Source organism: Halyomorpha halys, unplaced genomic scaffold, assembly GCF_000696795.3.
Source record: "Halyomorpha halys isolate HHAL.00 unplaced genomic scaffold, Hhal_1.1 Scaffold58.1, whole genome shotgun sequence".
NCBI lineage: Eukaryota > Metazoa > Arthropoda > Insecta > Hemiptera > Pentatomidae > Halyomorpha > Halyomorpha halys.
Window position 1 is genome coordinate 1 of NW_027110919.1, and position 27,365 is coordinate 27,365.

At 31.3% G+C, this 27,365-nt stretch overlaps 1 protein-coding gene across 5 annotated transcripts in view; it reads right to left on the minus strand.

The window, feature by feature from the left end:
• Nucleotides 1-450: 450 nt before the first annotated feature.
• The window catches only part of LOC106692449 (muscle M-line assembly protein unc-89), a gene marked incomplete at its 3' end in the record, with an annotated part of 50,276 nt that continues 23,361 nt past the window's right edge, over nucleotides 451-27,365 (minus strand). For 3 of the 5 annotated variants that reach the window (XM_067049010.1, XM_067049007.1, XM_067049011.1), the window contains 19 exon segments: nucleotides 451-531; nucleotides 3,227-3,301; nucleotides 4,059-4,124; nucleotides 7,760-7,834; nucleotides 8,568-8,639; nucleotides 17,757-17,810; nucleotides 17,918-17,986; nucleotides 18,251-18,319; nucleotides 18,415-18,477; nucleotides 18,576-18,644; nucleotides 20,056-20,106; nucleotides 20,213-20,281; nucleotides 20,386-20,454; nucleotides 25,777-25,851; nucleotides 25,959-26,021; nucleotides 26,129-26,221; nucleotides 26,323-26,430; nucleotides 26,531-26,590; nucleotides 26,692-26,754. In XM_067049010.1, the coding sequence (XP_066905111.1) occupies nucleotides 451-531; nucleotides 3,227-3,301; nucleotides 4,059-4,124; nucleotides 7,760-7,834; nucleotides 8,568-8,639; nucleotides 17,757-17,810; nucleotides 17,918-17,986; nucleotides 18,251-18,319; nucleotides 18,415-18,477; nucleotides 18,576-18,644; nucleotides 20,056-20,106; nucleotides 20,213-20,281; nucleotides 20,386-20,454; nucleotides 25,777-25,851; nucleotides 25,959-26,021; nucleotides 26,129-26,221; nucleotides 26,323-26,430; nucleotides 26,531-26,590; nucleotides 26,692-26,754 (1,344 nt within the window). 5 annotated transcript variants of the gene reach the window in all.

The following is a 27,365-nucleotide window of genomic DNA, read 5'->3' on the forward strand; positions in this document are numbered from 1 at the left end:
ATCCGACTATGGCGGAAAAATATTTATTTGGTTATTTTATTTATTATTATTATTTATCTTTGTATGAAAGTGTACAATTATTACCCATTGCCAACTTTGCGGCAGATTTTAATATTACCAATAAATAAAAATTCGCAATAATCCCTAAAAAAATGACTGGTCCTAGTGATTTTGTTCATTATTTTATTTTACCTTTAATTTACTTTGTATACTTATTTAATTATCTTTTTTGGTTTTTCGTTATATTTTACTTATAAATTATTCTTAATTTGAAAAGAATATAATTTTTATTTTTATAAAAATTAAAACCAAATCTTTTAAAAATGATTAACTATAGGAAAAAAACCTTACAGTAATATACAAATATTTCATTATCGTTTTTTCCGTAAAATAATAGTAAGATTTTTAGTATAGCAACAAATGAAAAAAAAAATGATGAAAGATAGTTACACTGGGTTACAATTTTTTGGTAGTCTTAACTTTTTCACGGGTTCTCTTTTTTTATTGAAAGTTCCTCTTCTCACCTTTTCCCTGAAAGTATAAATTGCTTTTTATTATAATTGCTAAAATAATTATCATAAAATTCAGTGGGTGCATTATAACTTATAATTATTGGTAGAAGTGTAAATTTCAAAAGGAGTCACTATTAGCACAAGTAAAGACATTGTTAGTGAGTTGTTCATAATAATGTTAACGTTCTGGAGTTCTTCATTTTATTCTCATACGGTTACCGGTATGGCCCCTCTATAGCTAGTCCCCATTGTGAGTTAGATTTGAGTCCCCATGCATATGACTCTTCTCTTCTCCACTCTATTTCCTTTCCTTTTTAATTTCAACATGTCGCTCAGGAAACACGGAGTTGAGAGGAAAAGAGAAGGGCACTGTGTGTACAGGAAAAGAGGCATGCCTCTGCGCATATGCTCAAGTTTCTCTGTACAAGCGCGGAAAGTATTTGCGTATCCAGTTTTATAAAATTAGTTGACAAATGAACATAAAATCTCCATTCAACTTCACTAAACTGAAGAGTATACTGATGATTATTTATGAGGTAATGTTAGGCAAGCACGTTAGAGGTTAGTAGGGAATGGTTTTGTTAATCTAAACACTGGAGGTTAGCAATGCTATATCCTATCCTAAACAGAAGTTCCAAACTAATACCAGAAACAACTGTTCTTATATTTAAAACAATTCTCAGGCCACTGCTGATGTACGGCTGTGAAGTCTGGGGAGCGCATCCTTCTTCAAATAGTCTTACTTATATGAATAGTTTTACTTTTTATTATTACTCATTTTATTTATTCATTATTATTTTTCATTTTTTAAATTTTCTTCTCTCGTCCCTTTTTCAAATTAACTTGTTTCTTTTCAATATTCGAGGGCAATTGTTTGTTTTATTTAAGTGTACCAATATCATTATGTTTTGTTATTAATTTTACATTCCTCTTTTATTAATAAGCATTACTCTTATTTATTTTTTTTTTTTTTAATAACAACATTGTATATAGTTAGTGGTGTCTTTTGTACGAGGCTATACCCCATAGAATACCCCATATACCCCATAAAAAATATAACGGTTATATCAACCATGTAAGGCCCACACCAGGCCGTTTGTTGATTAAGTTGGAGCTGCTGTATGATTTTTATCCACCTTTAGTTTTTTATATTAATGTTTAATGGTAAATAGAAGTTTCAGGGGTGAAGGTAGCAACGTGGTAGTAACGCGCCCGACTGCCAACCCAAAGCTTGTGATTTCGAGTCCCCGGCCTATCCGGGATTTTTTCAAACTTATAATTATACAATGCTCACTCACAGCCTCCCCCTGGGTATTTGTGAGGCCCGGTAGCCAATGGGTGGCACTCACAAAATAGGCGTGCGAGGGACGAACCCACCCTATGAAAACCACGTCAAGAAACGAGTGATATATTTCCTTAGTACAACGCGCGATATCTTGGGCCTCCGAGGTCTGTCGTGCCAATAATAATAATAATAAAAAAGTGAGTTTCAGAAATCGTTCTTCAAATACGTTTTGACGTATATTTCTTCATGACAGTTTTCTAGTTTCTAAGCCCAAGTTTGCAGGTTCCTCGAGGAACATTTGTGTTTGGTATTTACTTACTCCTCTACTTGATTGTTCCTAAAGATTGTAAAAGCTGAATCTCAGACAACGAGAGGTCATCCATGTTAAAACCTTTAATGTGAGGCGCTATGGTATTATCAACGTACCAAATCTTGTAATACCCTAGTAACATAATCTCTCCTAATCTGTCAACATCAGTAGTTAATTTTATGTTTTTATTTCACCTGAAACTGTAACCCATTAAAAATTATTAAATTTGTAACCCATTAGTTTTTACTCAATTTAATCATTTCTCATTCTATGAGCGAGACTCGGTACAGTCACACCGGTCTCATTTCCTTAAAAAAAATAATTAAAAAATATTTTAAAAATGTTATTCAACCGTAACTGCTTAATTAATTGAGTTTTCAGATATCTCATATGAACTTATCTCTTAAGTCGAGGTGAAGTGCTTATCGAGGACTACTTACTACATTATTTATGAGGAGGAGATGGTTGGGAATGCGGTCAGAGAATTAAACATATAAGTTGAACAAATTATCTGTAAATAAATATATAAATAAATAAAGTAAATAATAAATAAATAAGTTTTTAAACTTATATGTGGTACTCTCTGACGGAACCCCCAACCATTTTATCCTCATATGTATTACCCACCGTCAAATTGATGGTATTTTTGATGACTACATGATTGTATTAAACTTGATGGAAATTGCTTTGGCTCAACTAGTAATTGTAGTTACGGACAACAACTAGTTACAGTTTCAATTATTTATAGTTGTAATTTCATTTCTGCAATTTCAAATTACAGTAATTGAAATTACTTTTTGGCCAATATTGTCGCCGGACATATTTTTTTAACTTCCCCTAATGAGGTACTCGATCGTAAAACATGATATCTAACATTTATTGGAGTTATCGATATCAGAGGATATCTTAGCTGATTATTTTTTTTTTATTTTTGTAATGTTTGTAATTTGTTGACTCCTGTTCTAAGGCAAAACATTCTGATTAATGATTTTTTTTTTGGCATTTTAGGAGTTGTCATTCTTTTAAGTTAAGATGTTTTACAACCGTCCAATTATTTCTATTTAAATTTCTGTTTAAAACGTGATTCAATAGAACACTGATGTATGTAATATGAAATACCTGCTTGGTGGAGACTTTTCACGTTTAGCTGGTTTACATGGCGGACATGGTGGACAACGATCTTTCTTTGGAGGTCTGGAATTGAAAATATGTTATATAATTATTACAAGATATTTCCTGTTTATGAAATGCTTCGATGATTGTTTACTAATTACTACGATTATAGAATTATTTATTTGGAGTTGAGATTAACAGAAAGGAGGTAAAAATAAAATCAATTGAAGGTACTCGAAAGTATCCTAGCTTATTTGAGAGTGCGGGGTCTTATAGAACTTTTAAAAGTCAGATAATTTTAGCAATTTTGTTATCTCTCTGAAGAGAAATAACAAAATATTTAGCAAAATTATTTGCTGTGGAATTGAATAAAAGTACTTCAGTGAGCGAATGAGGAAGCTGGCATAGGTCCTGACTTTTTATGCTATACGAAACCGACTAGGTTCGTCTTCCTTAGCACATTAAGTTATCAATTTATTTGTTAATATCACCTATAGTTGGAATTATTAAGTATATAAATAAGGAAATTGAAAGTCAGTGATCACTTCTGCAGCCTTCAATCGTTATTTAATCATAGCTTAAAAAAAACAACAACAACGTTTTCAATAGTAACACTTAACTCATTACTAGAAATTAATTATGTAACTTGTAATTAATTACTAGTATATTATGTATTAACTATGTAGCCTATAATTGATTGCCAATATATAATGTATTAACCCATAATGTATTACTGGTTAGTAATACAGAATTACTAGCATTTAATTATGTTTAAATAATATATTGTTTAAAAAATATACTAATAAAACATACAATTTTTATAGCTGTAGAAGCCTACCTATACTTGTGTGCTGGTCCTCGACGCTTTACTGATTCTGTTGAGACCGAATAGACCGTTTCAGCCCTGAAATCAAGAATATTTCCTATTTTTTTTTTTTTTTTTTGGTACCAGACATCATTTACTGACCAAATTTATTATAATATAGTTAATAGAATTATTGAAGACAATAACTATTATTGAAAAGTTTTCTAATTATAGTACATAGATACATGCTAAAGTAGGATTTTATACTTGAATCGTTTTTCTAGAAGGGAAATTAGGGCTAAAAATATATTTGAATGATTGTAAATTTCAAAAAATATATTTACTTCTAGGATAAAATTCTTAAAATCCTCACACGTATCATCCGACCTTCAGTGAAAAAAGAAAAAATATATATTTGTAAATTTGGACCACTTTGAAAGATGTCCTCCTCCAAACATATGATTTGTGTGATGATTGTTATATGATAAGGTGATAACAGAGTCCTAACCTGTTGAAGGTAGGTTCTGTTTAGAGTTTGAAAATAATGGAAAGAAAAGTGGTTTGTACAAGTTTTAAATTTAGGAAAGAATTATATAGAAGAAATTGTAAGTAGGAATCTAATTTTTAAAAAACAAAAAAAATTTATAATGTTAATATGATATTATTTTAATAATTAATTTATTTAGAGATGGGACAAAGGCATTTTTAAGAATTTTAAAAGAAAAAATGACAACAAAGTAAAGGTAAGACCAAAGAAATCAGTATGTAAGTGAAGGAAATAATGAAATTGTTATAAAAATAATTAAAAGGAGCTGTTGTAGATATCCTTGAAAATGACGACCTAAGTGGTCGAAACGTTAGAAGTTTTTAAAAAGAATAAAGTTGAGAAAAAGGATCAAATTTGTTTTTAAATAAACTAAACTACTCTCAAACAAATATATTAATAAAAATTAATCTAATAAATAAACATCAATTATTGTACCACTTCTAATTAATGACTGTCAAAAATGTTATTATAGTATACCTATTAAACACTTATCCTGTTCAATAACCATTTTTATGGCTAAATGATGGTTGGGCCAATTGTGTATAACATTAGGTGGAAGGAGGAATATATATATAAAATGGAGTTTTTAAAACAGTCTAAAAAATAGAACTTTAAGACATTTGCTGCTGAAGCGTGTAGGAATGTGTACACAAACGGAGATGAGATGAGACGAATGAGAAGATACGTTAGTTCTTTAAAGCTGAATCTTGCGAAGGAAACTCTTGATAGGTAATCCGAAACCACAGAACACATCAAGTATAGACAAAGTAACAAAAGAAATCAATAGCTTGATAAGGAGGAGTTCTCAGAATGGTTTTATAATATTTGTAATGGTATTTTAATATTTAAAAGTTATTGTTGAATTAATATGAAAATGTACATGATCTCTTTCGCAACTCGAGTACGCTAGAGCATATCGGAAAGAAGCCTTGTTCCATGCATCAGAATTGCAATAAATTAGAAGATTTATTTCTTTTAGATAAAAAAAGTTCGGTATTGTTCAGATCAAAGATTTCCATAACTCGCCTTGTAAAGACTAGGTTAAAAATTAAAGGTAAATTCTAGAGTTGTTAAGTTACAGCTGCTGTTTGGGAATACCAGCTAAAGTTGAAATGAGAAAAATAGCAAACTCCGCTGGGAGCGGCTAAGGTAAGGCGTGTGACTACTAGCTCCAAGGATCCGAGTTCGAATCCGGCAGAGAAGAAAATTGTTTTCTGTTACAATGTACCCGTGAGTCAACTCCTTTGGGTTCTGGAGCCCTCCTGGGGTCCACCCAGCCTCTTTAATTGGGTACCCTTAATTGGGTAAAACTCTGGCGGTTGAGCATGACTCTGACTAAATCACCTCTTTGCACAACCGTTGGTCTAGTAACAGTACTTCCTTACAAAGTACTGAAACCCCTGACCCATCATGGGTTGTAGCGGTACAGATTTGAATTTTTTTTTTAACTCCGATGTCATGAAGTGTGTAAGTATAAAATAAAAATACGCATTCAAAAATGGCTGGAGGTTGCTTATTACATAGAGCCAAATGGGTAAAAGTTTTTGTCCTAGATATCTAGTCGGTGAACACAATTCCTCATATCCCTTAAATACCTAAAATCAGCAGAAAATAAAGTAGTATATCCCTTCCTAGTAAGTGGGTACCCACATAAACTAGTCTGCCAATTACAAAAGCAAACACTAACATTGACACAACCTAAACCCCAAGAAACCAACAGCAAAAGATACTAAACCATTCCTGATACACTAACACTCTCAGAAAGAAGATCAAAAACTCTAAGTAATAACAAAAACGATTACGCAATTACTTACAAAAACACGACCACTTCATCCAAACTTAACATCAATGCAAATGACAAAGACAAAATAGAGCTACAATCTAATATAGTGTATAAAATTAATTGCTTGTGAAGAGAACTGCGGGAAATTCTATTTTTGAACTTGAGAACAGTAGAAGGGTATATCAATACAAATATTGTTGTATTTCTATAATAAATAACCCCAACAAAGATGAGCTAACTATAAATAGACAAAATACAAGACAGAAATAATAGATGGACTTCCTGCTAGAAAGAACTGTAAAGGGGCCTCTACATGTTGGCCAAGCCAAGGCGAACTCGGACATGCACGAGCATGTGGATGGGTGGCTTGTACGAGTTGGCCTAAGCTCGTTGCCGATCCGTCGAGAGTCGGTTTTTGGACACAGGTCAAAAAGTGTTCGTGAGAGCGCTCGTGTAGCATCTCCACCATTGTTCTTTGTCTAGTTGCAACTAAGAGCTGTTAGGAGGTTGTAGTTAATTTTTATAATAAGTTTTATATTTAATCTTATTTATTTATATTTAATTTCCTTTAATTTTCTTTTTCTTTGTAATAAAAATAGTATAATACCAGTGCAATGGCTGAAACTTATACGTCCGCTATACTTGTCTCTCTGAATAACACTGACATGTGATGGCCCGCTCTTTGTTTACCGAGCATTTGTACAAGCCTCCGATTCGTGGCGAGCGGCCAACATGTGGATCCGCCTTTACGTGTTGGAAAAACTAAAACAAAACCTGCCTCCCTCTATTTCTACCCTATTTAGTTCTGGAACAAACTTTGAGTCAGTTAAATCACATCGATGTAAAACAAACTGTAGTATACAATTGTAAGTATTGTTTTAATTATAATAGTTATTAACTTTATATTATATTATGTACATGTATACATATATGTTTTAATAATTAGTTGAAGAAATTATTTGTTCTAAAATGTTATTTTCATTGTAGGGCAATTAATGAAGTTGCAAAACGTTGCCTAGATATAGTTGTATTATTGACTGATCTTCAAGATACACAAAACATATGTCATTAACAAACAGTCAAGACAAAAGTTATCAATTTATATATATTGATAACTCCCATTATATGGATATATATAAGTCCCCAATGATTTTTGCATTTACGACGAGCTATTTACGCTTCCCTAGTTGTGATCCTTGAGTTCCTCCTTGCGTGACTAAGACTAACAGGGCAAATAACATCTGTAAATGTGTAAAGATATGATAAAATATCTTAAAATCTGTTACAAAGATAGTTAGGTTTAGTTCAAAAGTTTCTTTCGGGAATAGATATTAATTGATACTAAAGTTGACAGAATTGCAGCTTTACATGCATACAACTTTAAAATCAAACTATGTTACTTACTTTTTTGGTTTTCGCCTTTTTTTAGGTTCTTCAGGTTTCCTTCTTTTCTTCGGTGCACTTAACAAACCAGGATTCCTAATAAATTAAAAACAAAAAGATATAAAAATATTTTATAACCCTATTGATTATACTGATATTAATAATTTAAACTTAATTTGTTAGATTAATAAAATATTGGGTAATAGAGAAGTATATTGTGACTGAGGGCGTATTAGGTGATTTTAAGAGAGCCATAGGAGGCATAGGCCCCAAGCACATACCTCCTATGGCTTGAGCTCTCTTAAAATCACCTAATACGCCCTCAGTCACAATATACTTCTCTATTACCCAATATTTTTCATTACTTGAAGCCTTTCTTGAGGACTCCATGTTTGTAAACTGTTTTCCTTGTCTGATTGAGACCTGAAAAGTACTCCAACTAGTGACTTTCTAGGCTTTCTCTGAAAAAGCTTCAAGTCAGTATTCTTTTAATTTATTTTCAACCTTCAGTTTATCCCAATATTCGTTACCTCTTTAAAAACTTTCAAATTAATGAATATCGCAATTTAAAGACGCAAAATTTGTTTCGTTTTGTTAATTTATTATATTTTTAAATTCTAAAAAAAAAAAAAAAACATAAAAAATTTGTAATTTTTTACATTACTGTGTTTATGGACTTATAAAACATTTTTTTTTTACAATTTCAAATTTAAAAAATTAAGAAAACATTGTATAAGGGAAGAATTAATTATCAAAAATTTGTGAGAAATAACGTGTTTCCATTTCATCGATTCTTTCGTTATGTATATATATTATTATCAATATGTACCTTTTAAACACACAATAAGATTTTTTCCTTCTGTATGGCTTATCTCTTTTGGGAGATGGCGTTCTCGGTTTTCTAAAAATTATAAGAATAAATATTAGTCATGTCAATAACATAAATTATAAGAATAAACATTAGGTTTATCAATAGCTTAAGTTTTGTCATTAATGGGGTCCAGGAATAAAAAATTCTTTTTGTTTTTGATTAGAAACATATCGCTGCCTTTTTGTTTTAATAGTGACACTTCTGTTAATGTAATTTTTGTTAATATCTTTGGTATATATCCTATTTAATATAAAATCAAAACTTACTTATTATCAGGAGTTGCACTATATAAGCAAAGCAACTATATATAATTTAGATTTTTTTTGTACAGTATATTAAATCAAAGTATCTTACCGTAACATGGGCTTTACACATTTGGCTCATTATCTTGTAAAATTTTAATATTTCAACCTTTAGATTTACAGACAACTCATTAGACGTAAGTATTCATAATAGAACTTGCTAAATTCACATTGAGGGAGTTTATAATAACCTTCGTAGGAATAATAGTTTCTACGATATTTGCTAAAATAAAGTCACAAATTGATAAATGTATAACTTAAGACTGTTCCAGATCAAAAAGAATAAAAAAAAGGAAAAGGTGTGTTTGATCCAACACACTTCATGGCTTTTTCACAACTAACTTTATAGGAGGACTCCGTTCGCTTATGTAGCCATATCCATTCTATCAGCTGTTTTTATTTTGACATTTTATAGTACCAAATCACTACTTGGTTTCGGGTCAGCTGACATGGCCCTTTGTCAGTTGATATAGTACCGTAACTTTATATATATATATATATAAGTTAGAGTCAGGTGTACAACTCATATCAGCTGATCGACTAGATCAGCTGTTCCAAATGTATATATAGACGAGCTGGAAAAGTCAGTACTAAAGCTTCAATGGCATAAGAGCTGTGGAAGAAGCAGGGATTTCCAAGAGAGCACTCATTTGTGGAATGTGCTCAAGATCTCATGGATACAAGCGCTAGAGAGGTGAAGGGCCGAATGGAAGTAAAAGAGCCGGGGTGGACCCAGATAGAATATCAACGGCCAAGAAATATGTTCAATCCTGGGAGAAGAAGAGATCACGGAGTAAGTGGGGGGGGGGAGGGCTCAAGGGAAAAAAGTGACGGTTCATGTAATGGGAAAGAAAGATGGCTCGAGACTATCAAGTAATTATAGGGTGCTTTTGGGTTATCTCGTAGGTAGATAAAGTGGAGGCGCGTATAAAGAACAAAATGGAGCAATGGGATATAGAAATTGGAGTTTCCATTGAAGCAAGATAGGGTGACTTATGTAAAAAAAAGGCGGTATCCTCAAGCACTTCGATAGCACGTCAGAGAAGAGATAGAGAACCTGAAAAGGCAGAAGATAATTATAGAGAGCATCTCGCCGTACAATAGTCCTTTGTGGGCGGTACGAAAGAAGAGTACGCCAGGAGATGGCACGGAGAAGAACCGCATAATCATAGACTACCACAGACTGAATGAGAACACAATTGATGAAAAGTACCCGATCCCGAGATTCGAGAACATTTTGGATTGGGCGGAGAGAAACTTTTCAGCACGGTCGACTTAAAGGCGGGGTACCATCAAATTAAGATGCGCCCTACGGACCAGCATAAGAACGCGTTCACCTTTAAATGGGGTCATTATGAATTTACAAGGGTGCCATTTGGTCTTGGTCTTAAGAACCAGTGACTTTCCAGATGCTGATGGATGAGTTCCTGAGAAGACTGGACGAGTCAGTTTGCCAGGTATACATAGATGACTTACTGCTGTTCAACATATCGAAAGAGGATCATGTGGACCATCTGAGGAGGGAATTTGGCTTAAAGTTATCCAAAGAAAAGTTATCCCACCTGATTTTGGGGCACACTATCTCTAAAGATGGCGTAAAAGGAGACATACAGGTGTTGGCTCTGCACAGAATGGCGGAACCCAAAGACGTGAAAGCAGCACTGAACTACTATCAGAGGTTCGTACCGGACTTGGTGGCATATCTTGCACCCCTTAACAATCTATTAAAGAAAGGGAATACAGTAAAGATAACACCTCAGATGGAGGACAACGTACGAAAGTGCTTAGAGAGGCTACACAGGGAACCGGTCCTGGCATTCCCCAATTTCATGGAGAAATTTACCCTTACAACTGATGCAACCGAATACGCTCTCGGGCAGTGTTATCGCAGAAATACGGGGAGGTAGAGCGACCCATAGCGTACGCAAGCCGACGTCTCATCGATGCGGAGACCCGCTACTGCGCCCTGGAACGGGAGTTGCTGGGAATCGTGTGGACGAACATTTCCAGCCACATATTTGGGGATATGTTTTCGACCACGGTCAAGAGCGGTAATGATTAATACAATATAGGATGAGCATGGTGAACCATCTGGAAGTGGGAGATAGTTCCTAAGAGACTGGATCCCATAAGGAGAAGAACATGAAATGCCGTACACCGAAAACAGGGTTGACACATCCGAAGACGAAAAATCAACTGCAAGTAGACCCACCCACGGAAATAGAAGAGTTAGACGAGATGGTTAATGAAAAACGCCGCCAGGTTATCTGGAAAACCAAGACTTTAGGATTAATGAAAATGGAGAACGGGAAATACGGCAGCTGTAATATCACAACCATCTGGTCCTCACCGGGTGTCAAAGAAGACCAGATTTGCAGAGCATTGAAAGATGCATCTAAAGCGGTAAAGACCCACCAATTGTATATTGGAAATGCAGTTCTTTGAGACAAGGTTCAGCGTCTCTAGAGGGTCAAAAGAAACGTAACAGACCGAATATTTATAAGGTGCACGATGATGGTGGAGACTCCTGGGGGAGCAGTACGCCAAAAAGAGGTGACGCTCGCCTATCACCAGGGCAAGACGAATCATAGGGGGTTTAATGAAATTTCATTAATATGTAGGCGATATTTTTTTATATTTCGGCGACATTTTTGATGGAGAATGAAGTGTGAACTATCCAACTGAATGAGCTATCCAAGACAATTGTGAAGTTTGGCTAAGCACCCAATATGCTCTCAACCCATTTTTTTTTTAGTTTTTCTTTTCTTAGGGTTCAGTGTATGTATTGTTACTTTCTTTTGTATTATTTAATTTGTAGCTTTTTTTTTTGTATTTTCTTAGTATATATTTATGTAATATTTTTAGTTTACGAGGAATGTTCGTAAACTGGTGGGAGGAGTTACAGTCAGCTGTAACTCTCCCTTTTCTAAGTCTTTGTTTTACCTTTGGTTAAGTTTAACTTTATATATATTATTATGTATTATGTATATTAGTAATATACTATTTATATACCTACGTATATTATTTATATACTATATATATGTTGTTTAAAAAAAAAATTAAAGGTTTTATGCTTCAACCAAAAAAAGAGTAATTTATTTTCTCTAATTTTCTGGATTTTAGAGAAAAAATTGGGTGTCACAAACTTTAAATTCGTGATCAGCTTCACTTCAACTTCTTCAAAATTTGCCTGCTAAAAGTATCCTAGGGATGAGCTAATAATAATACAGATTAGAATTCTGGAATTAATAATAGATTGTTATGCTTATTATTACTTAAGATAAGATAGAGTTATTAGTAGTTTATGAAAAACAAGTTTTCTTTTAAATATTAATTCGTATGATTTTACTCTTGACTATTGTTCCTACCAAGAGTTGGGCATTAGCTAGGTAATATTTAGGTAACTAAGGTACAAACTAATAGCTAAATAGTTGTCAGAATTAGTTCCGTTAAAAATGAAACAAATTTAGTTATTCACTGTTATCTACAACTAAATTAGTTGTTAATTGAAATGGACAACTAAACACTATTTTAGTTACTGATAAATGACAACTAAAACTAATTAAAATTATCATTAACTATTGAAAAAAAAAGATAACTAATTCTTTAACCTTATTAGTGGTTACCCTAACACACTAGGGTCCCTTCATAAGATTTCGGAGGTGCTAAATATAAAACTAAGATTTAATTTGTTTTATCTATAGTTTCACCTAAAAAATAATACTATAATAAAAAAGGTGAGAGGCCATGTATCAGAAATAAGATTATTTAAAATGAAGTTTGTACTTTTTTTATTATAATATTATGTTTTAGTTTTTTTAGAAACATACTTCTAGACTCTACTTCAAGAGGAAGAAGATTGTTTTCTGCCGTTCGCAATATTAACCTATTTACCCCAGTTCTTCACTCCCCTACTTATTGGCCCATGCCACCGAACAAGTTCTTTTAGATTTCTTTATAGGTAGAGGTTTCAACCCCCGTTCATACAGAATTGAAACAAATTTCGAAATGTCATCAGGTCACTGTGGGGTTTTCCTAACACTTAACCAAACCTTGCAAACATCGTAAGAACACTCCAAAATAACAAAAGGATTGGTTGACTGGAAACACTTTCAAAATCTTTTAAATGGACGGTTAACGATTCATTTTTCGTTAAAGACTCCAACCGAAGTAGATGATGATGCTGAATTTCTCAGTACTCACCACTGAAGTACAACGAGCAGCTTATGAAGCATCCACAACTCCTCCAGCTAAAAAAGATCACATTCTTTCAGAATACCCTTCTTTCATTAGACAACTCATAATGGAAAAACGAAGAGCTCGAAAAAGATGGCACTGAACACAACCCAATGCAGACAAAAAGGAGTATAATTATCGTAACAATAGGCTGAAAACGGAATTACGTTGATTTGAAGCCAAACAATTTGATAATTATATTTCTTCTTTAAATGCAGAAGATGGAAGTTTGTGGAGATCAACCAGAAATCTTCTCCGAGAAAAGCACACTTCCCATCCACTGAAAATTACTCTAACTGCTGCCTATGATATCACGGGTGAACGATTTGGTGAGTATATATTCAATATACATCCACCTTTAGACCTAACTCACAGTTCTATAATCCAGAATATGACTCCACCATTCTATAATTTCTAGACATACCATTACCACTTCCTCTGCCTCCAAAATATTTCACCCCTAAAGACGTACAAAAAGAAAACACTAACCTACTAAAGCATAACTCCCCGGGTTATGACTTAATTACCTCATGCAGAACTTTCCCCGAAAGGCCAGCACTGTATTCCTTACAGGACTCTATAACTCAGTGTTACGTACAACCCACTTTCCGATCCCATGGAAATTCTCGATCATTATGATGATATTAAAATCAAACAAGTCATCTCATTTACCTTCTTCATATAGATCAGTTTTCTTCCAATTTTCGCTAAACGTAGCGAAAAAATACTATATAAGAGAATACTACCTTTGATAGAGACAACCCTTCCTCATCATCAATTCGGCTTCCGTCATCATTATTCTACAACCCATCGAGTCATAGAATTCATAGCTTCTGCCTTCGGAAAGAAACTTTATGTAACAGGTGCCTTCTTTGATGTGCAGCAATCATTCAATAGAGTAGCAGGACTGCTTTATAAACTGAAGAGTTCTTCTCAGCACCTACCATCTAATCCTACAGTCTCATTTAGAAGAGAGATACTTCCGGATTCAACAGGGCTTATCACTCTCCTCATATTTCGCAGCATAAGCTGGGGTTTCTCAGGGATCTATACTGGCGCCTTTATTATACTCTTTGTATGCCTCCGATCTACCTACAATGGAGCACATTCTCACGGCCACATATACCGACGACCCAGCACAAGTCTCACAACAATTAAAAATACACCTAGCTCACATCCATGAATGGTGTATCAAATGGAAAACAGCGGATAAATATTGATAAATCAGTGCAAATAACTTTTTTGCTCCTTAGTGGTCTATGTACTCCTGTTTTTTTAACCGAAAGAAGTTTAACCCGGACAGACACAGTAAAATACCTTGAATTGGCATTGTACAAACAACATACATGGACCTCCCACATTAAAATAACAAAACAAAAGCCAAACTTCATACGTAAATTATTATTTCATCTTTTGGATAAACGATTAAAATTACCACTTTCAGAAAAACTAAACATTTATACTTACCTATGCTATTTAAAGTTGTGAATAAAAAAATAAAGTAAAAAAAAAAGTTTTTTTAGTTGAAGCTATAGATAAAACTAATTAAATATTAGTTTTAGCTATAGCTAACGCTTCATAACTAAATGTTAGTTGCTGATTTCATATGATAGCTAATTTTGTTTTAAGAGTTAGCCATGAGCAACTAAGAGAACAACTAATCGGTTAGTTTTAGTTTCCAATACAACTATAGCTAATGTAGCTTCAGTGTTTAGTTGTTAGTTATAGCTTGCTTTTGCCCAACTCTGTCCCTTCCTGACACATTGACACTCTCCGCTGGCTGAACTGGTGTAGGCATCCTAAAAAAGAAATATACAATTGTTATTTAAATGGGAGTATAATTTATATTTATCTCTCACTGCCGTATTCGTCCTCAGAATTGAAAATTTCCATTCGCATTTTAAGTTTTAGACGTCTTGGAATAAATTTGTTTCCGTATCTGTCTGTCATTCTGTTGTCTAATCACTGTTCAAATGTAATCCCTGCTATCATTAATTCGGTTTTCATGACATTTTTAGAGATTGTTCACCAACATGGTCCCATTCAATGCCCCAACGTATTTTCCTAAAACCAACCTACATTTCGAAAACGGCTGACACGATTTTTCTCAGAATTTGGAATTTTTTAAATTTATTTTGAAACTATTTAAAATTTATGTTTATATGGGGGAGAGGGGTGGTCATATTTGGCATCTGCCCTAAGGAGCAGAAATATAAACACCACTGAGATTAGTTCACCTTCACTTCCAATAGTTTAGAACTTCTATATTGATCTTTTGAATCTAACTCAAAATTGTTGAAAATACCACATCAATCTGACTTTGACTCTCTCATCAATAAATATCAACATGAATATAAATCAGAGGAATATAAAGGGAGAGAAAAGTAAAAAGAATAAGAAAATTGAAAGTAAAAACTATGTATAATTTAATTTCTTGTTTGAAACTGGTTTGCTTATAAATTAATATACAAATTATCCGTATAGGCTCAAATGTTTATTTCTAGCCATTCTAACAGTAAACAGTGCCCTTAGAAGGCTACTCTACCTTTGTCAAAATATATCTTAGTTTGCTATAACCTGCTTGTATCCAATATTTTACTTATTCTAATTTTACTCAATTTACAATATTTAGTACAACTTTATAAGTGTAAATTGAGTCAAATTAGAATAAGTGAAATAGTGTATACAAACAGGTTAATACAATAGTGGATACAAACAGGTTAATACAATAGTGGATACAAACAGGTTAATACAATAGTGGATACAAACAATTTAATACAATAGTGGATCCAAACAAGTTAATACGATAGTGGATACAAACAGGTTAATACAATAGTGGATACAAACAGTTTAATACAATAGTGGATCCAAACAAGTTAATACGATAGTGGATACAAACAGGTTAATACAATAGTGGATACAAACAATTTAATACAATAGTGGATCCAAACAAGTTAATACGATAGTGGATACAAACTGGTTAATTTACTATGATATATTTTGGCAAAGGCAGAATAACCTACTACCTTTTATTGACATTCTTAGCTGTGATATTCTAAATAAGTTATCCTTGACAATGTCCGGAAATGGCGAAACATAGGATTTATAAGAAAATAAACATAATGAGACTAAATGGAAAATTTTTATTATAATTGGTTAAAACAATAATTACTGACAAGTAAAAAATTATAAACTGATAAATCAGTCATACTGAGGAAATCATAACTTATAATTGGTAAAAACAATAATTACTGACAGGTAAAAACTTATAAACTGTTAAAACAATATTTCTGAGAAAGTAATGAAAGTTAAATTATAAAATAATTAATATCATATATCATAGAATCAATTGAGTAGAAAAAGTAATAGCGAATAAGTTAATATATGATAAATAATAAAAGTAATAACAAATATAGTGATTATGCAAGAGAATTTAAGGTTTATCATAGGAAGGGACAGATTGTATGAGAGTAAAAGAATGACATTGAGATGATAGGAAACAAATGTAAGTGTAAAAAAATGTATGCATGGAAATGTAAGAACACCAAAAAAGAAGTATAAGGAGATATAAAGTGATAGTGATGTATAAGATGAAAATAAAAAGAGGTGTGTAAAAGTAAGAAGCTAACAATTAATAGAGAATAATGTAAAAAAAAAAAAAATATATATTACAGTTTATCCAGGTCTATCTGGCATTTCATTTTCATAACATCACCTAAGCTTTATGACACTTGTGGCTTTTTTTATTTTTATCTTACAAATTAATACTACCTCATATTTCATTATTTTTATTTTTTAGTATTCTCATATTTTCTTTTACTTTATTTACACTTTTCTTTCCTACCATATCAGTGTCATTCATTTATATTATTACAATAGTCTCTTTTACATTATATCTTTACTTACCTTGTATTATGATATTTATCATTACTTTTATTATTTATCACTCATTACCTTATCTGTTATTACTTTTTCGGTATAATTGGTTTATTAGTTATCTATTAATATATTTTAACATTACTTTTATTATTTATCACTCATTACCTTATCTGTTATTACTTTTTCGGTATGATTGGTTTATTAGTTATCTATTAATATATTTTATTATACTTTTATTATTGAACATGTAATACATCAGTTCTTACTTTCTCAGTATTATTGAAGACATAAGTCACTGATTTTAAGTTTTGTGAAAATAACAAATACAGTTTCTGTTAAAAGTCGTATCTCGTCGATTATATTGATTTAATTTATAAATTTCCAGCACTATTTCGAAAAAAATCCTACTCTCTATAAAAAATAATCAAAGTAACATCTTATGAAATGTAATACACTATCTTTGGTACTAAGTCCTGAATGAGCGTATTTTTGAAAAAAGATCTCTACAGGAATTATTATAATTCAAAGTTGTAAAAAGAAACTATTTTTATTTTTACTCGAACATGGATTTCTAGAAAATGGGACAATTCTAGCAAGAAAGTGTATTCCTAAAAATGCTAACATTGTCCTTAATCTGCTACTAATGAATTGTGTATGATAAAATGGCAATTTTCACTTGTTGCAAAACCTCATGCTTAACACAATCCATTCAACTCATTTTAAATCATACCTTGATTCGTGAGATTCTTTTTCATATTTATGTTTCGCACAAGTTTCTCTATGTCTGCAAATAAAGAATCATTGTATAAAAAACTGTATTCAGAAAGCAATTTTCTTCTGTTGTCTACCCCCTTCTCTATAAAACCCATATCAACTCTTGAGAAATCGTACCTGGAACTTGTTTTGGAAATACATGTTTCTGATTCTTTTGGTTCTACACAAGGATCTTTCAATCTGGAACTAAGAACTATATGTATATATACGATGGCAATCAAATATCAATTTTTAACTATTGTGAATTTCCCTGTTCCCAATCCATTTAAGGTTTTTGTAATTCATACCTGGAATTTGGACAGGGAGGTAATTTATTTAATTAATTATTTTTCTCAAAATTATCCCTCTTACTGTAATTAGAGCTATATATGTATAAGAACTATTTATACAAAAAATTGTTGGTTCATCCCTTGGATACAAAATCCCCCATCAAATCTTAGGAAATCATACCTGAAACATTTTTCGGAAGAATGTGTTTTTGACTCTTTTGATTTCAAAAGTATTTTTGTTGATCTGCAACTAAGAAAATTATACATTAAAAATGGTAATTAAATTGTCAATTCTTCAGGACCGTTTTGCCTAGCAAATCCCTGTTAGCTCTTTTTAGCTCATACCTGGAACTTGATTTAGATGGATAATTCTTATATTCAATAGTTTTCTCAGAATAATCACATGACCTGAAAATGAACAGTAATTTATTTTTAACATCAGCCATTTTTGATCCTTGTGAAACCCCTTGCATAGAGAACCGATATTAACTCTTTCTAAATCATACCTCATAAATGATTGAGAAGGACATATTCCTAATTCTTTTGGTTTTGCAGAAATTTCGCTCGATCTGTAACTGAGAACTATATGTAAGTATAAGAAAGGGCTATAAAATGATTTTTTTTTTTAATTGTGAACCCCTCTCCTCCTCTTGCCTACAGAACTCATATCAAATCCATATATTCAAAGCTGAGACTTCATTGGGAAGGACATATTCCTAATTACTGTTGTTCCTCACAAAGTTCCCTCGATCTACAATTAAGAATTAATAACTATAATGTAAGTTCAAGAGTTGGTAGTACATCAGAAAATGACAAATTTCAACTATCTTATTTCTCTAGTGCGAAGTGTATGAATCCTCATTCATAAAATTTTCCAGTTCTTGTTGTTACCAAATTTCTAATAACATATATTAGAATTAGTTCATTATTATCAAACCATTTTTCAAAAGCACATTGTCAAATTATGTAGATTTGTTTATAGAAATATACTTTAAGTGGTTTGTGTGTATTGTTAGACAGTAGTCTATAAACCAAGCTGATGTCAAATTTCATTTTTAATGGTTGACAAAACCAAAGAAATGAGATGATTTGGAGAAATAGTCGATCCACGTCTGCTTTATTATCAACCGGAAACTGGAAAATTGAGGATGATTTAAATATGGAAAATGAAACAAAATCCAAAGAAGGGAAAAATAAATATTATAGAACAAATAACAAGGGGCAGCAGAAAAAATGGGTTGTTTAAATTTGTTTTTTGTTTCAATAAAAAATTTAATAAAAGGGAACAATGAAGGAACAAACCCTTTTAAAATCCAATTGGGCGTCAATATGGACTCACTCTAAGCCTGACTGTGTTATATACCCCTTGTCTAAAAAGCCCACATCAACTTATTGTGGTAAATATGTATAAAATGGTTCGAATTTGTTTTAGGAAGATTTTTATTAAATAATTTTTGTTCTACAAAATATCATAGACTTGGATTTTACAACTATATACAATAAACAAAATTAATCAAATGGCAATTCTCAACTGATGTGAAATCCTTTCCGACAAAACCCATAGCAAACCATTAGGAATCATACCTGCAACTTGTTTCGGGAGATAATTTCTTAGTTTTCATAAAATTATCCCGTGACCTGTAACTAAATAACTGTATTATATTAAAAATTGTAATCAGATAGTAATTTTTGACAGTTGTGAAAACCCTTATCATTTGTTCATAAATCATACCGGACTTGTTCCGGAATTATCCCTTGATCTGCATCTAAATAACCTTTTAATTACGAAATTATAATCAAATGGAAATTTAAACTGCTATGAAATCCTTGTGTATAAAACCATTGAATTATACCTGTAACCAGATATGGGGGAAAATCTCTTTAATTCTTTAGTTATCTCGAAGTTAAAACCGAAATCAAGTGTCAGTGTTCCACTGTTTACAATCCCAATCCTTTAAACTTATATCAAACCAACATGAATCATACCTGGAACTTATTGTCTGACATTCAGTAGATGTCTCAGTACATTCCCTCCGCCTGCAATTAAGAAACGATATAATATTAAAATTAGAATCAAATGGAAATTTCGAATGGTTGTGAAATCCCTTTCCTACAGAAGCCATGTCAACTCTGCAAGTCATACCTCGGTCTTGTTTGGCAACAACATTTCTTTAATTTATTAGTTTTCGCATCTGTGTCCTTTGATCTGCAACTATAAAACTATTTATATAAAAAAATAGATAACATTTTGACAAGTTTTTAATATATTGTACCCCCTTGCCTACAGAAAGTGAATCTACTCTTTGCAAATCATACCTCAGACTTGTTCCGCAACAGTGGCACTTTAATTCTTTAAGTTTCACTAAAAATTCCCTTGATCTGCAACTGAGGACTATATATGTGAGAAATATATAAATATATGTATATGAGAAGTGGATCAAAAAGTGTGTTTTCGAGTAAAAAGTCGTATAAGTGTTTTTCTTAACGATTCTATATTTTTTGGGGCCTAAATCCAAATTTCAGCTTTCAGATCAAAAATAAAAAACATAATTTTGGAAGTTTTTCTACAAAACTCGTACATTGTATTTAGTTTTAGGGTAATCTATAATGCTGTATCAAAATATACTCAACATGGCAAAAATATTAATTACTAAGTTATTATGTTTTTCTTTTCCGTGACTCAGGTATAAATATATTATTATTTTTTTCTTTTTTCACGAAAAGACCTTGAAGACCACGCGCATATCAACTCTAATGCTGCTAAGGTGGGAAGACACGAATTTTCCGTTCTATTGAGTATCACTGGCTTGATGACCGTGTTATAATGTCGTATCTTAGCTTTAATTGGCAAGTTATTCTTGTTATAAAAATTATTGGTGGCAAAGTTTAATTTTTCTATTTTAGCGACCCTTTCCTTAAACCCTTCTCTCTCCGACCCATTGCTGCATATGATTTCTGTAAGGTACTTAAATCTATGAGTCACTTTAATTATTCCGTGTTTGGTTTCAACCGTTTCCTTTTTAAAACCCACGTCCGTGGTCATCAGTTCCGTCTTCTCAAAAGATATTTGTGAGTCTGTTTTCCTCGCTATTTCCGAGAGGGTGTTTATTTGGGCAATAGCCTCTTCTTCTGTTTCGGCTAAAAGGGCACGGTCGTCCGGGTATGCGAGGCATTTAATTTGGACGTTATTGTTATGAACGTTATTGTTGTGAAGAATCAAAAATCCTTGCACCTGGATTTCTGATTCTTCACAACTCCTTCATGATCTTGTCCAGTACCATGTTAAACAGGACTGAAGACAAACCATATAATTTTCGGAGTTATATTCTGATTTGAAATGGTTCGCTGATGTTTCCTTGGAATTTAACCTTAGAGATAGTCCCTTTCATCGTTAGCCTGTTAATTTTCTGGTCAATCCCATATTCTTTTAGTACTTCCAGTAGTGTTTTCCAATCTACCGAATCATATGCCTTTTTAAAGTCGACGAAAGAGAATAAAAGGTGCTTTTTTCTTTTATTGATGTAGTCTTTGATAAACAGCTTAAGGCTCAAAATTTGTTCCTGACATAATCTATTTTTTATGAAACCCCCTTGTTATCCCCCGATTTTAAGGTCTAATAATCTCTATAATCTGTATTATACCCCTATTATCTATTAATAAATATTCCATGTTAATTTTATCAGAAAAAAATTTAAATAACATTTAATTTTTGAAACTTTTATTTAGGAAAAATTCTTTACCTAGATAATCTTGTTAATCTAAATCTACAAGGCTGACCCCTTCGGGTATGTATCTTCTAAAATTAACAAAGTTTCTAAAGAAAATAATAAAAATAAAAATAAATGTAATTGAATTAAACAGTAATACAGTACAAAATACTAATTCATTATTAAACCTAACGTTAACAGGGATGGAACTAAAAACCTTTTGATGATTCTAAATCTTTTTTTTTTTTTATTTATTTTTTGATATTTACAACTGTATAAAAAATACAACCAGTAAATTTGATCATAATGACATAATGATATGATACAGGATGTAGAGAAACTACCCAGTAGTAGAACTCTAAAAATAGTTTACAATATAAGGTCACGAGGCCATCTTCTTTTCAGGCGCCTTGGAGGATTGCCAGGAATGGAAGAGGAAGCAAGGTTAGAAACGAGTGGGTTTGGGTGGTTAGGGAGTTTATTATGGAAGGAATAATATCGGGTTCGGGCTAGAGATTCTAAATCTAAGACAGAAGTTTGATTTACATCAATAAATGAAAATAAAAACTTTTATATTTTATTAATTAAATTTTTCAAAAAAGAGTACTTTATACGATTCTCATTTTTATTAGATTCTTATAAACAATAGTTAAAGAAGAAATAAATTATGCATAAATTGTACACATATCTTGAAAATAAAGTTTGTTTATATTATTGTTAGAAGATACATTTTTGGAGAGGGGAGAGGGGGGATATAAGTGAGGTGTAGAGTATTAAAATCAGCCAAATCCATCTTCAAATTTTTAATTAACAATCTTGGCTCTAGATCATAGTGAGATAAAATAATTTCTTCTTAAAGTTAAATCATATGAAAGATGGAATATGTACTGTTTAGGAAAAAAATTATTTTGCCTCTTGATAATAATTTTTTTTTTTTTATAAATTTAAAATTAAGAAACGGATTTGCCCGATTTTGGAATTCTACAATTTATGCATTATATAATTAATCATATAAATTGTAAATAAATCTTTTGTATAATATAATCTTCAGTATAACTTAATATGGGGGAAAAAATATGAGTAATATAGAAATATTAACAACTTTGCATAAATTTTGCGCGAATCTTGTACCAATTTAGAGGATCACTAAGTATTTATTTATGATTGATTTAAGACAAATAATAACAATAGCTGACAGTTTAATTTTTCACTTGATCAGCTATTTCGGACCCCTGTGTGATGTTTCAGTGCGTAAATAAACTTTTGAACATTCGAGTGTGTTGGGATATCATTACCAAGGCCCGGATTTTTATGTTATTGGATATTTTGTGGGCGTGCATTCACTATACCGTTGATAAAAAATATTCAAGAATTAGTGCACCTGGATGCAATTAGCCAAGTTTTATTTTGCATATTTGACGATAAATGCATATAATAGAATTTTAGGATTATTTTGTATAAACATATATAAATTTATTCCATTTCCCCTTCATATCCCTTTTTAACACTACGCCTTGATTTAAGTTTAGTTAGTGACTTGTTTTCCTTACGAGTGGTAAGATATATTATTTTTAAAACACCAAAAGTAGGTGCATCATATAGTTAAAAATTAAAATCAGGGTTTGACCCATTTAATAATAAAGATTAAACAGCTTTTACTACTAATGGAAAAGTTGTTTATAGCAACTCAGTTCAAAACACATTAGATGACCGTACTTTCATTATTAACCAACTATATTTTATTTCAAGAAAACTGAAGCGATTTCTGGATATCATGCTTCAAGGTGTAGGATGATCTCTAATTATAAAAAATATTTTAAATGACAAAAAATTATGATTTATTGAATCAAATTTTTTAATGCAGAACCTGTTGCTGATTTCTTGATTTGTATTTTATTTATTTAGACTATCTTGTCAGTTTGTTTTTAAATTAAGTCATGTCTTTTATTAATTATATCAAATTCCTCTTCATTTTTTTATATTTCATATATTTTAAAAATATTATCTCACATTATGTTTATAATTTATTTACATATAAATTTACTTATTTTCTGTTTCTTGTTTAAATCATTTTTATATTAATTTGTGTGTGATTTATTTACTGCTTTATTACTCTCAATCAGTTATCCTTTTTAGATCCAATTATTGCAGTTTTTCTTTGGTGTTGCTTTTAAAAGTGTGTTATATTATGTTTTTAACTGTTTAGTTCATTAACCGTTTTGATAATTTACATATTTTGGTTTATCTAAAAATAATTTAATTTTATAATTAAATTCCATTTAATTTATAATTCCTTTATATAAATTAATAATTTATTTATTTAGAAGATTTTGTAGACATACTAATGTATTTTAGTTGTCTTACTGTAGCTATTTATTTCAATATTTTTTTTTACAGTTTTTGATTGCATATTTTTGACATATTCAGGAGTTTTTTATGCCTAAAAATCCGGGCCTTGTTTTGGTAATAACTGAATTTTCGTGCACTAAGCTCCGAAAAAGGTGCAGTAAATAATCCAAAATGTATAAAATCGAACAAAAACTCAAAATGTGAATAAAACACCCAAAATCTATGATAATCAACTTCATTTTATATTTATAATTTTATGTTTAATTTATAATATTACTTCTTGGAAAGCTTAATCAAAATTGCTAAATAATCTTTGAATTTATTCAAACATACAAAAAAAAAAAAAATAAATTACTCTTATGAAAAACTTAAAATTTGGTCTATGATGGAAGAGCTATGAGGAAGCCAATGGTAATAAATGATTTTATATTCCTATTATGAAGGCTAGAATTCAATTTTTTAACTTCTTGAAATTACCTCTATTTTAAATTTTAGAACAAATATGCAAGACAGTCTAGAAAGGAGTATTTAAAAATATTCCTCCAAGCAAAATTTATTTTTTAATTTCCTTTAAAATTTCACATAACACGTTCTTACGTATTGCTTTTCAATTACATATTTACATACCAATTTAACATAAAATCTAACAAATAATTAGTCAATGCAGAAACTGCTTGAAAGGTTTGATTAAATATCTATAGGCATATACATATTGATCGGACCAATTAATTTTAATTTAAAATAAAATCCACAGGTAATATGATATAATAATATAAAAAAAAAATTGAAATTCCCATTAAGCACAATTAAGTCTGACGGAAGAATGAAGGACAAGAAGAGAAGTGTTAGTCCAGGTTAAAAACGTTTAGCAATGAATATTCTCTATAAAAACTTCATTCTAGAGAGACATTTTCATTGTTACTTTAAACTACTAGTTAATAATATTCTAAGAACATTAATCACTAGTGTTTTTTTTTTTTTGTTAAATTCGACTCTTCATATGTTAATCAATGCTTAGCCCAATTTTTCAAACTACAAATGAAATAAGGAAAAAATTAATTAAATTAAATTAAAATGAACAAATATTGGTATACCTACATATCTATGTTTATTATATGAAGATTCAGTTCAAGAGCTACATTTTATTTAGCCCAAAAAGAGTAAAACATGCAATTTTGTAGAGAGAAATCTCGAAACTTGCATAACTGTCGAAACCTCCAGACCATGTAATTATTTGCTAAATAAAATTAATGTTATTTGAATTCCTTTTCCATGGTTCAAATTTCTGTCGAAGTTTGGTGGTCGAGAAGGTGGAATTTGCAGGGAAAAAAAGATACAATTATACGAAAAGTTGTATACACGAACTTTGTCGACTTTGAGAAGGGCTGAATCCTTACAATGTTTTGCAATGTATTTAGTTTTAATGGGTTTGTATAGAACACATTCCATCGCTAAAAGTTTGCAGTGAAACAATATTTTGAGTATTGTCCTAGAAATTAGGGTTTTTGTGCCACTTTGCGGCGGTTGGTGAAATCTTAAACCTTAAATTCAGATTCAACAGCCCAACAACATGCAGCACCGTTAACAAAAACACTTCTACGATTTTTCCTTCGTAAACCACTTTGTTGACTGAAATCTTTGTAAATCGTACCTGCTACTTTGTATGGAAGGACATTTTTCTTCTATTTGAGCTTGTACAGATTTATCTGAACAAACGATCTTCGGTCTACAAGTACAGAACTATTTATATAAAGACTCTTAATCAAACGAAAGTTTGTTAAATGTTAGTAACTCCGTCTTAACAAAACCCATGTCAACACATATAAATCATACCTGGGGGGACGTTTAGGAGTACATTTCTCTACTTTTGTAAGTCTCACACAAATATTACACGACCTGCAAATAAACTTTATATATTAATAATTGCAATTAAGTGGCAATTTTTAACGGCAGTTTTTAACCCCTTGCCTACTGGACCCATGTCAACTCATCCTAAATCATACCTCAAACTTGATTGGGTAGGTTCTAATTCTGACTCTAATTGAGTAGGCTCTAATTCTTTTATTCTTTCCACGTAAGTATTCTTCGATCTGCAACTAAAAACTGTATGTAGATATAAGGATTGGGATTGAAATTTCCAACAGTTGTAAACCCGTTGCCTGCAGAGGAGCCCATATCAATTCATTTTAAATCGTACCTGTTAGCTATTTGAGAAGGAGGTTTCTTTTTCGAACATTTAATTTTGGAGCATGTTTTGGTGATACATTTCTTTAGTTTTGTAAGTTTCCAAAAAATATTAGCCGACCTGCAAATAAATAACTTTATATGTTAATAATTGTTATCAAATGACAATTTGATGATCGTTAAATCCCTTGCCTACATGATCAACTCTTAACAAATCATACCTGCTACTTTTTCGGGAAGAAAATGTTTCTAATCCTTTCGTTGCACTAGTGTCCCTTGATCTGCAACCGAGAACTGTATATATAAGACATGATAAGAAAATGACAATTTCTAGCTATTCTGAACCCCTTGCCTACACCAAACCTGTGTCTGCAAATCATACCTGCAGGATTTATGGCAATGATGTTTCCTTGTGGTCTTCACACATTTATTCCTTGATCTGTAACTTAAAACTTTTTAAATAATAAACTGTAACCGAATGGAAATTTTCAACGGTTTTGAATTATATTGTTTCATCATCCGTAAGATGATTTTATAGAAGCACTTACTTTTTTGGTGCCTTTACTGATTTCAGAGAAGCAGCCCTATAAAAAAAGTTAGTAAAATCATTTAAAAAATGACCCATTTGGTCAAACTGAACAAATCAATCATCAATTTTATAGTCAAATTTTAAATGTAATGTTTAGATTTTTATTTTATTTTTTGTAATATATTAATTTTCTGACTAACATTTTTGCCATATTTTCCTTGAAAATACTCAGTTAAAATTTAAAAGAAAACTTTGTCTTTTATCTACAATTTATCATTCTAAGAGTAATAATATATATATATATATACATATAAACTCCTGGCTGAACAGAAACAAGACTCTAGATGAAAAATCTAAGAATAGTTTATTATATTGTATATTTTTAAATCCTCTATGTATATGGTTTTAGGAATGCTTATATGCGTAAGTGGATTACATCTACACCTTATCAGACTGCAACTCCCCAGTTAGTATACGAACAGTCCTCGTAAATTAATCTCGTACAATAGAATAATTTGTATATTATT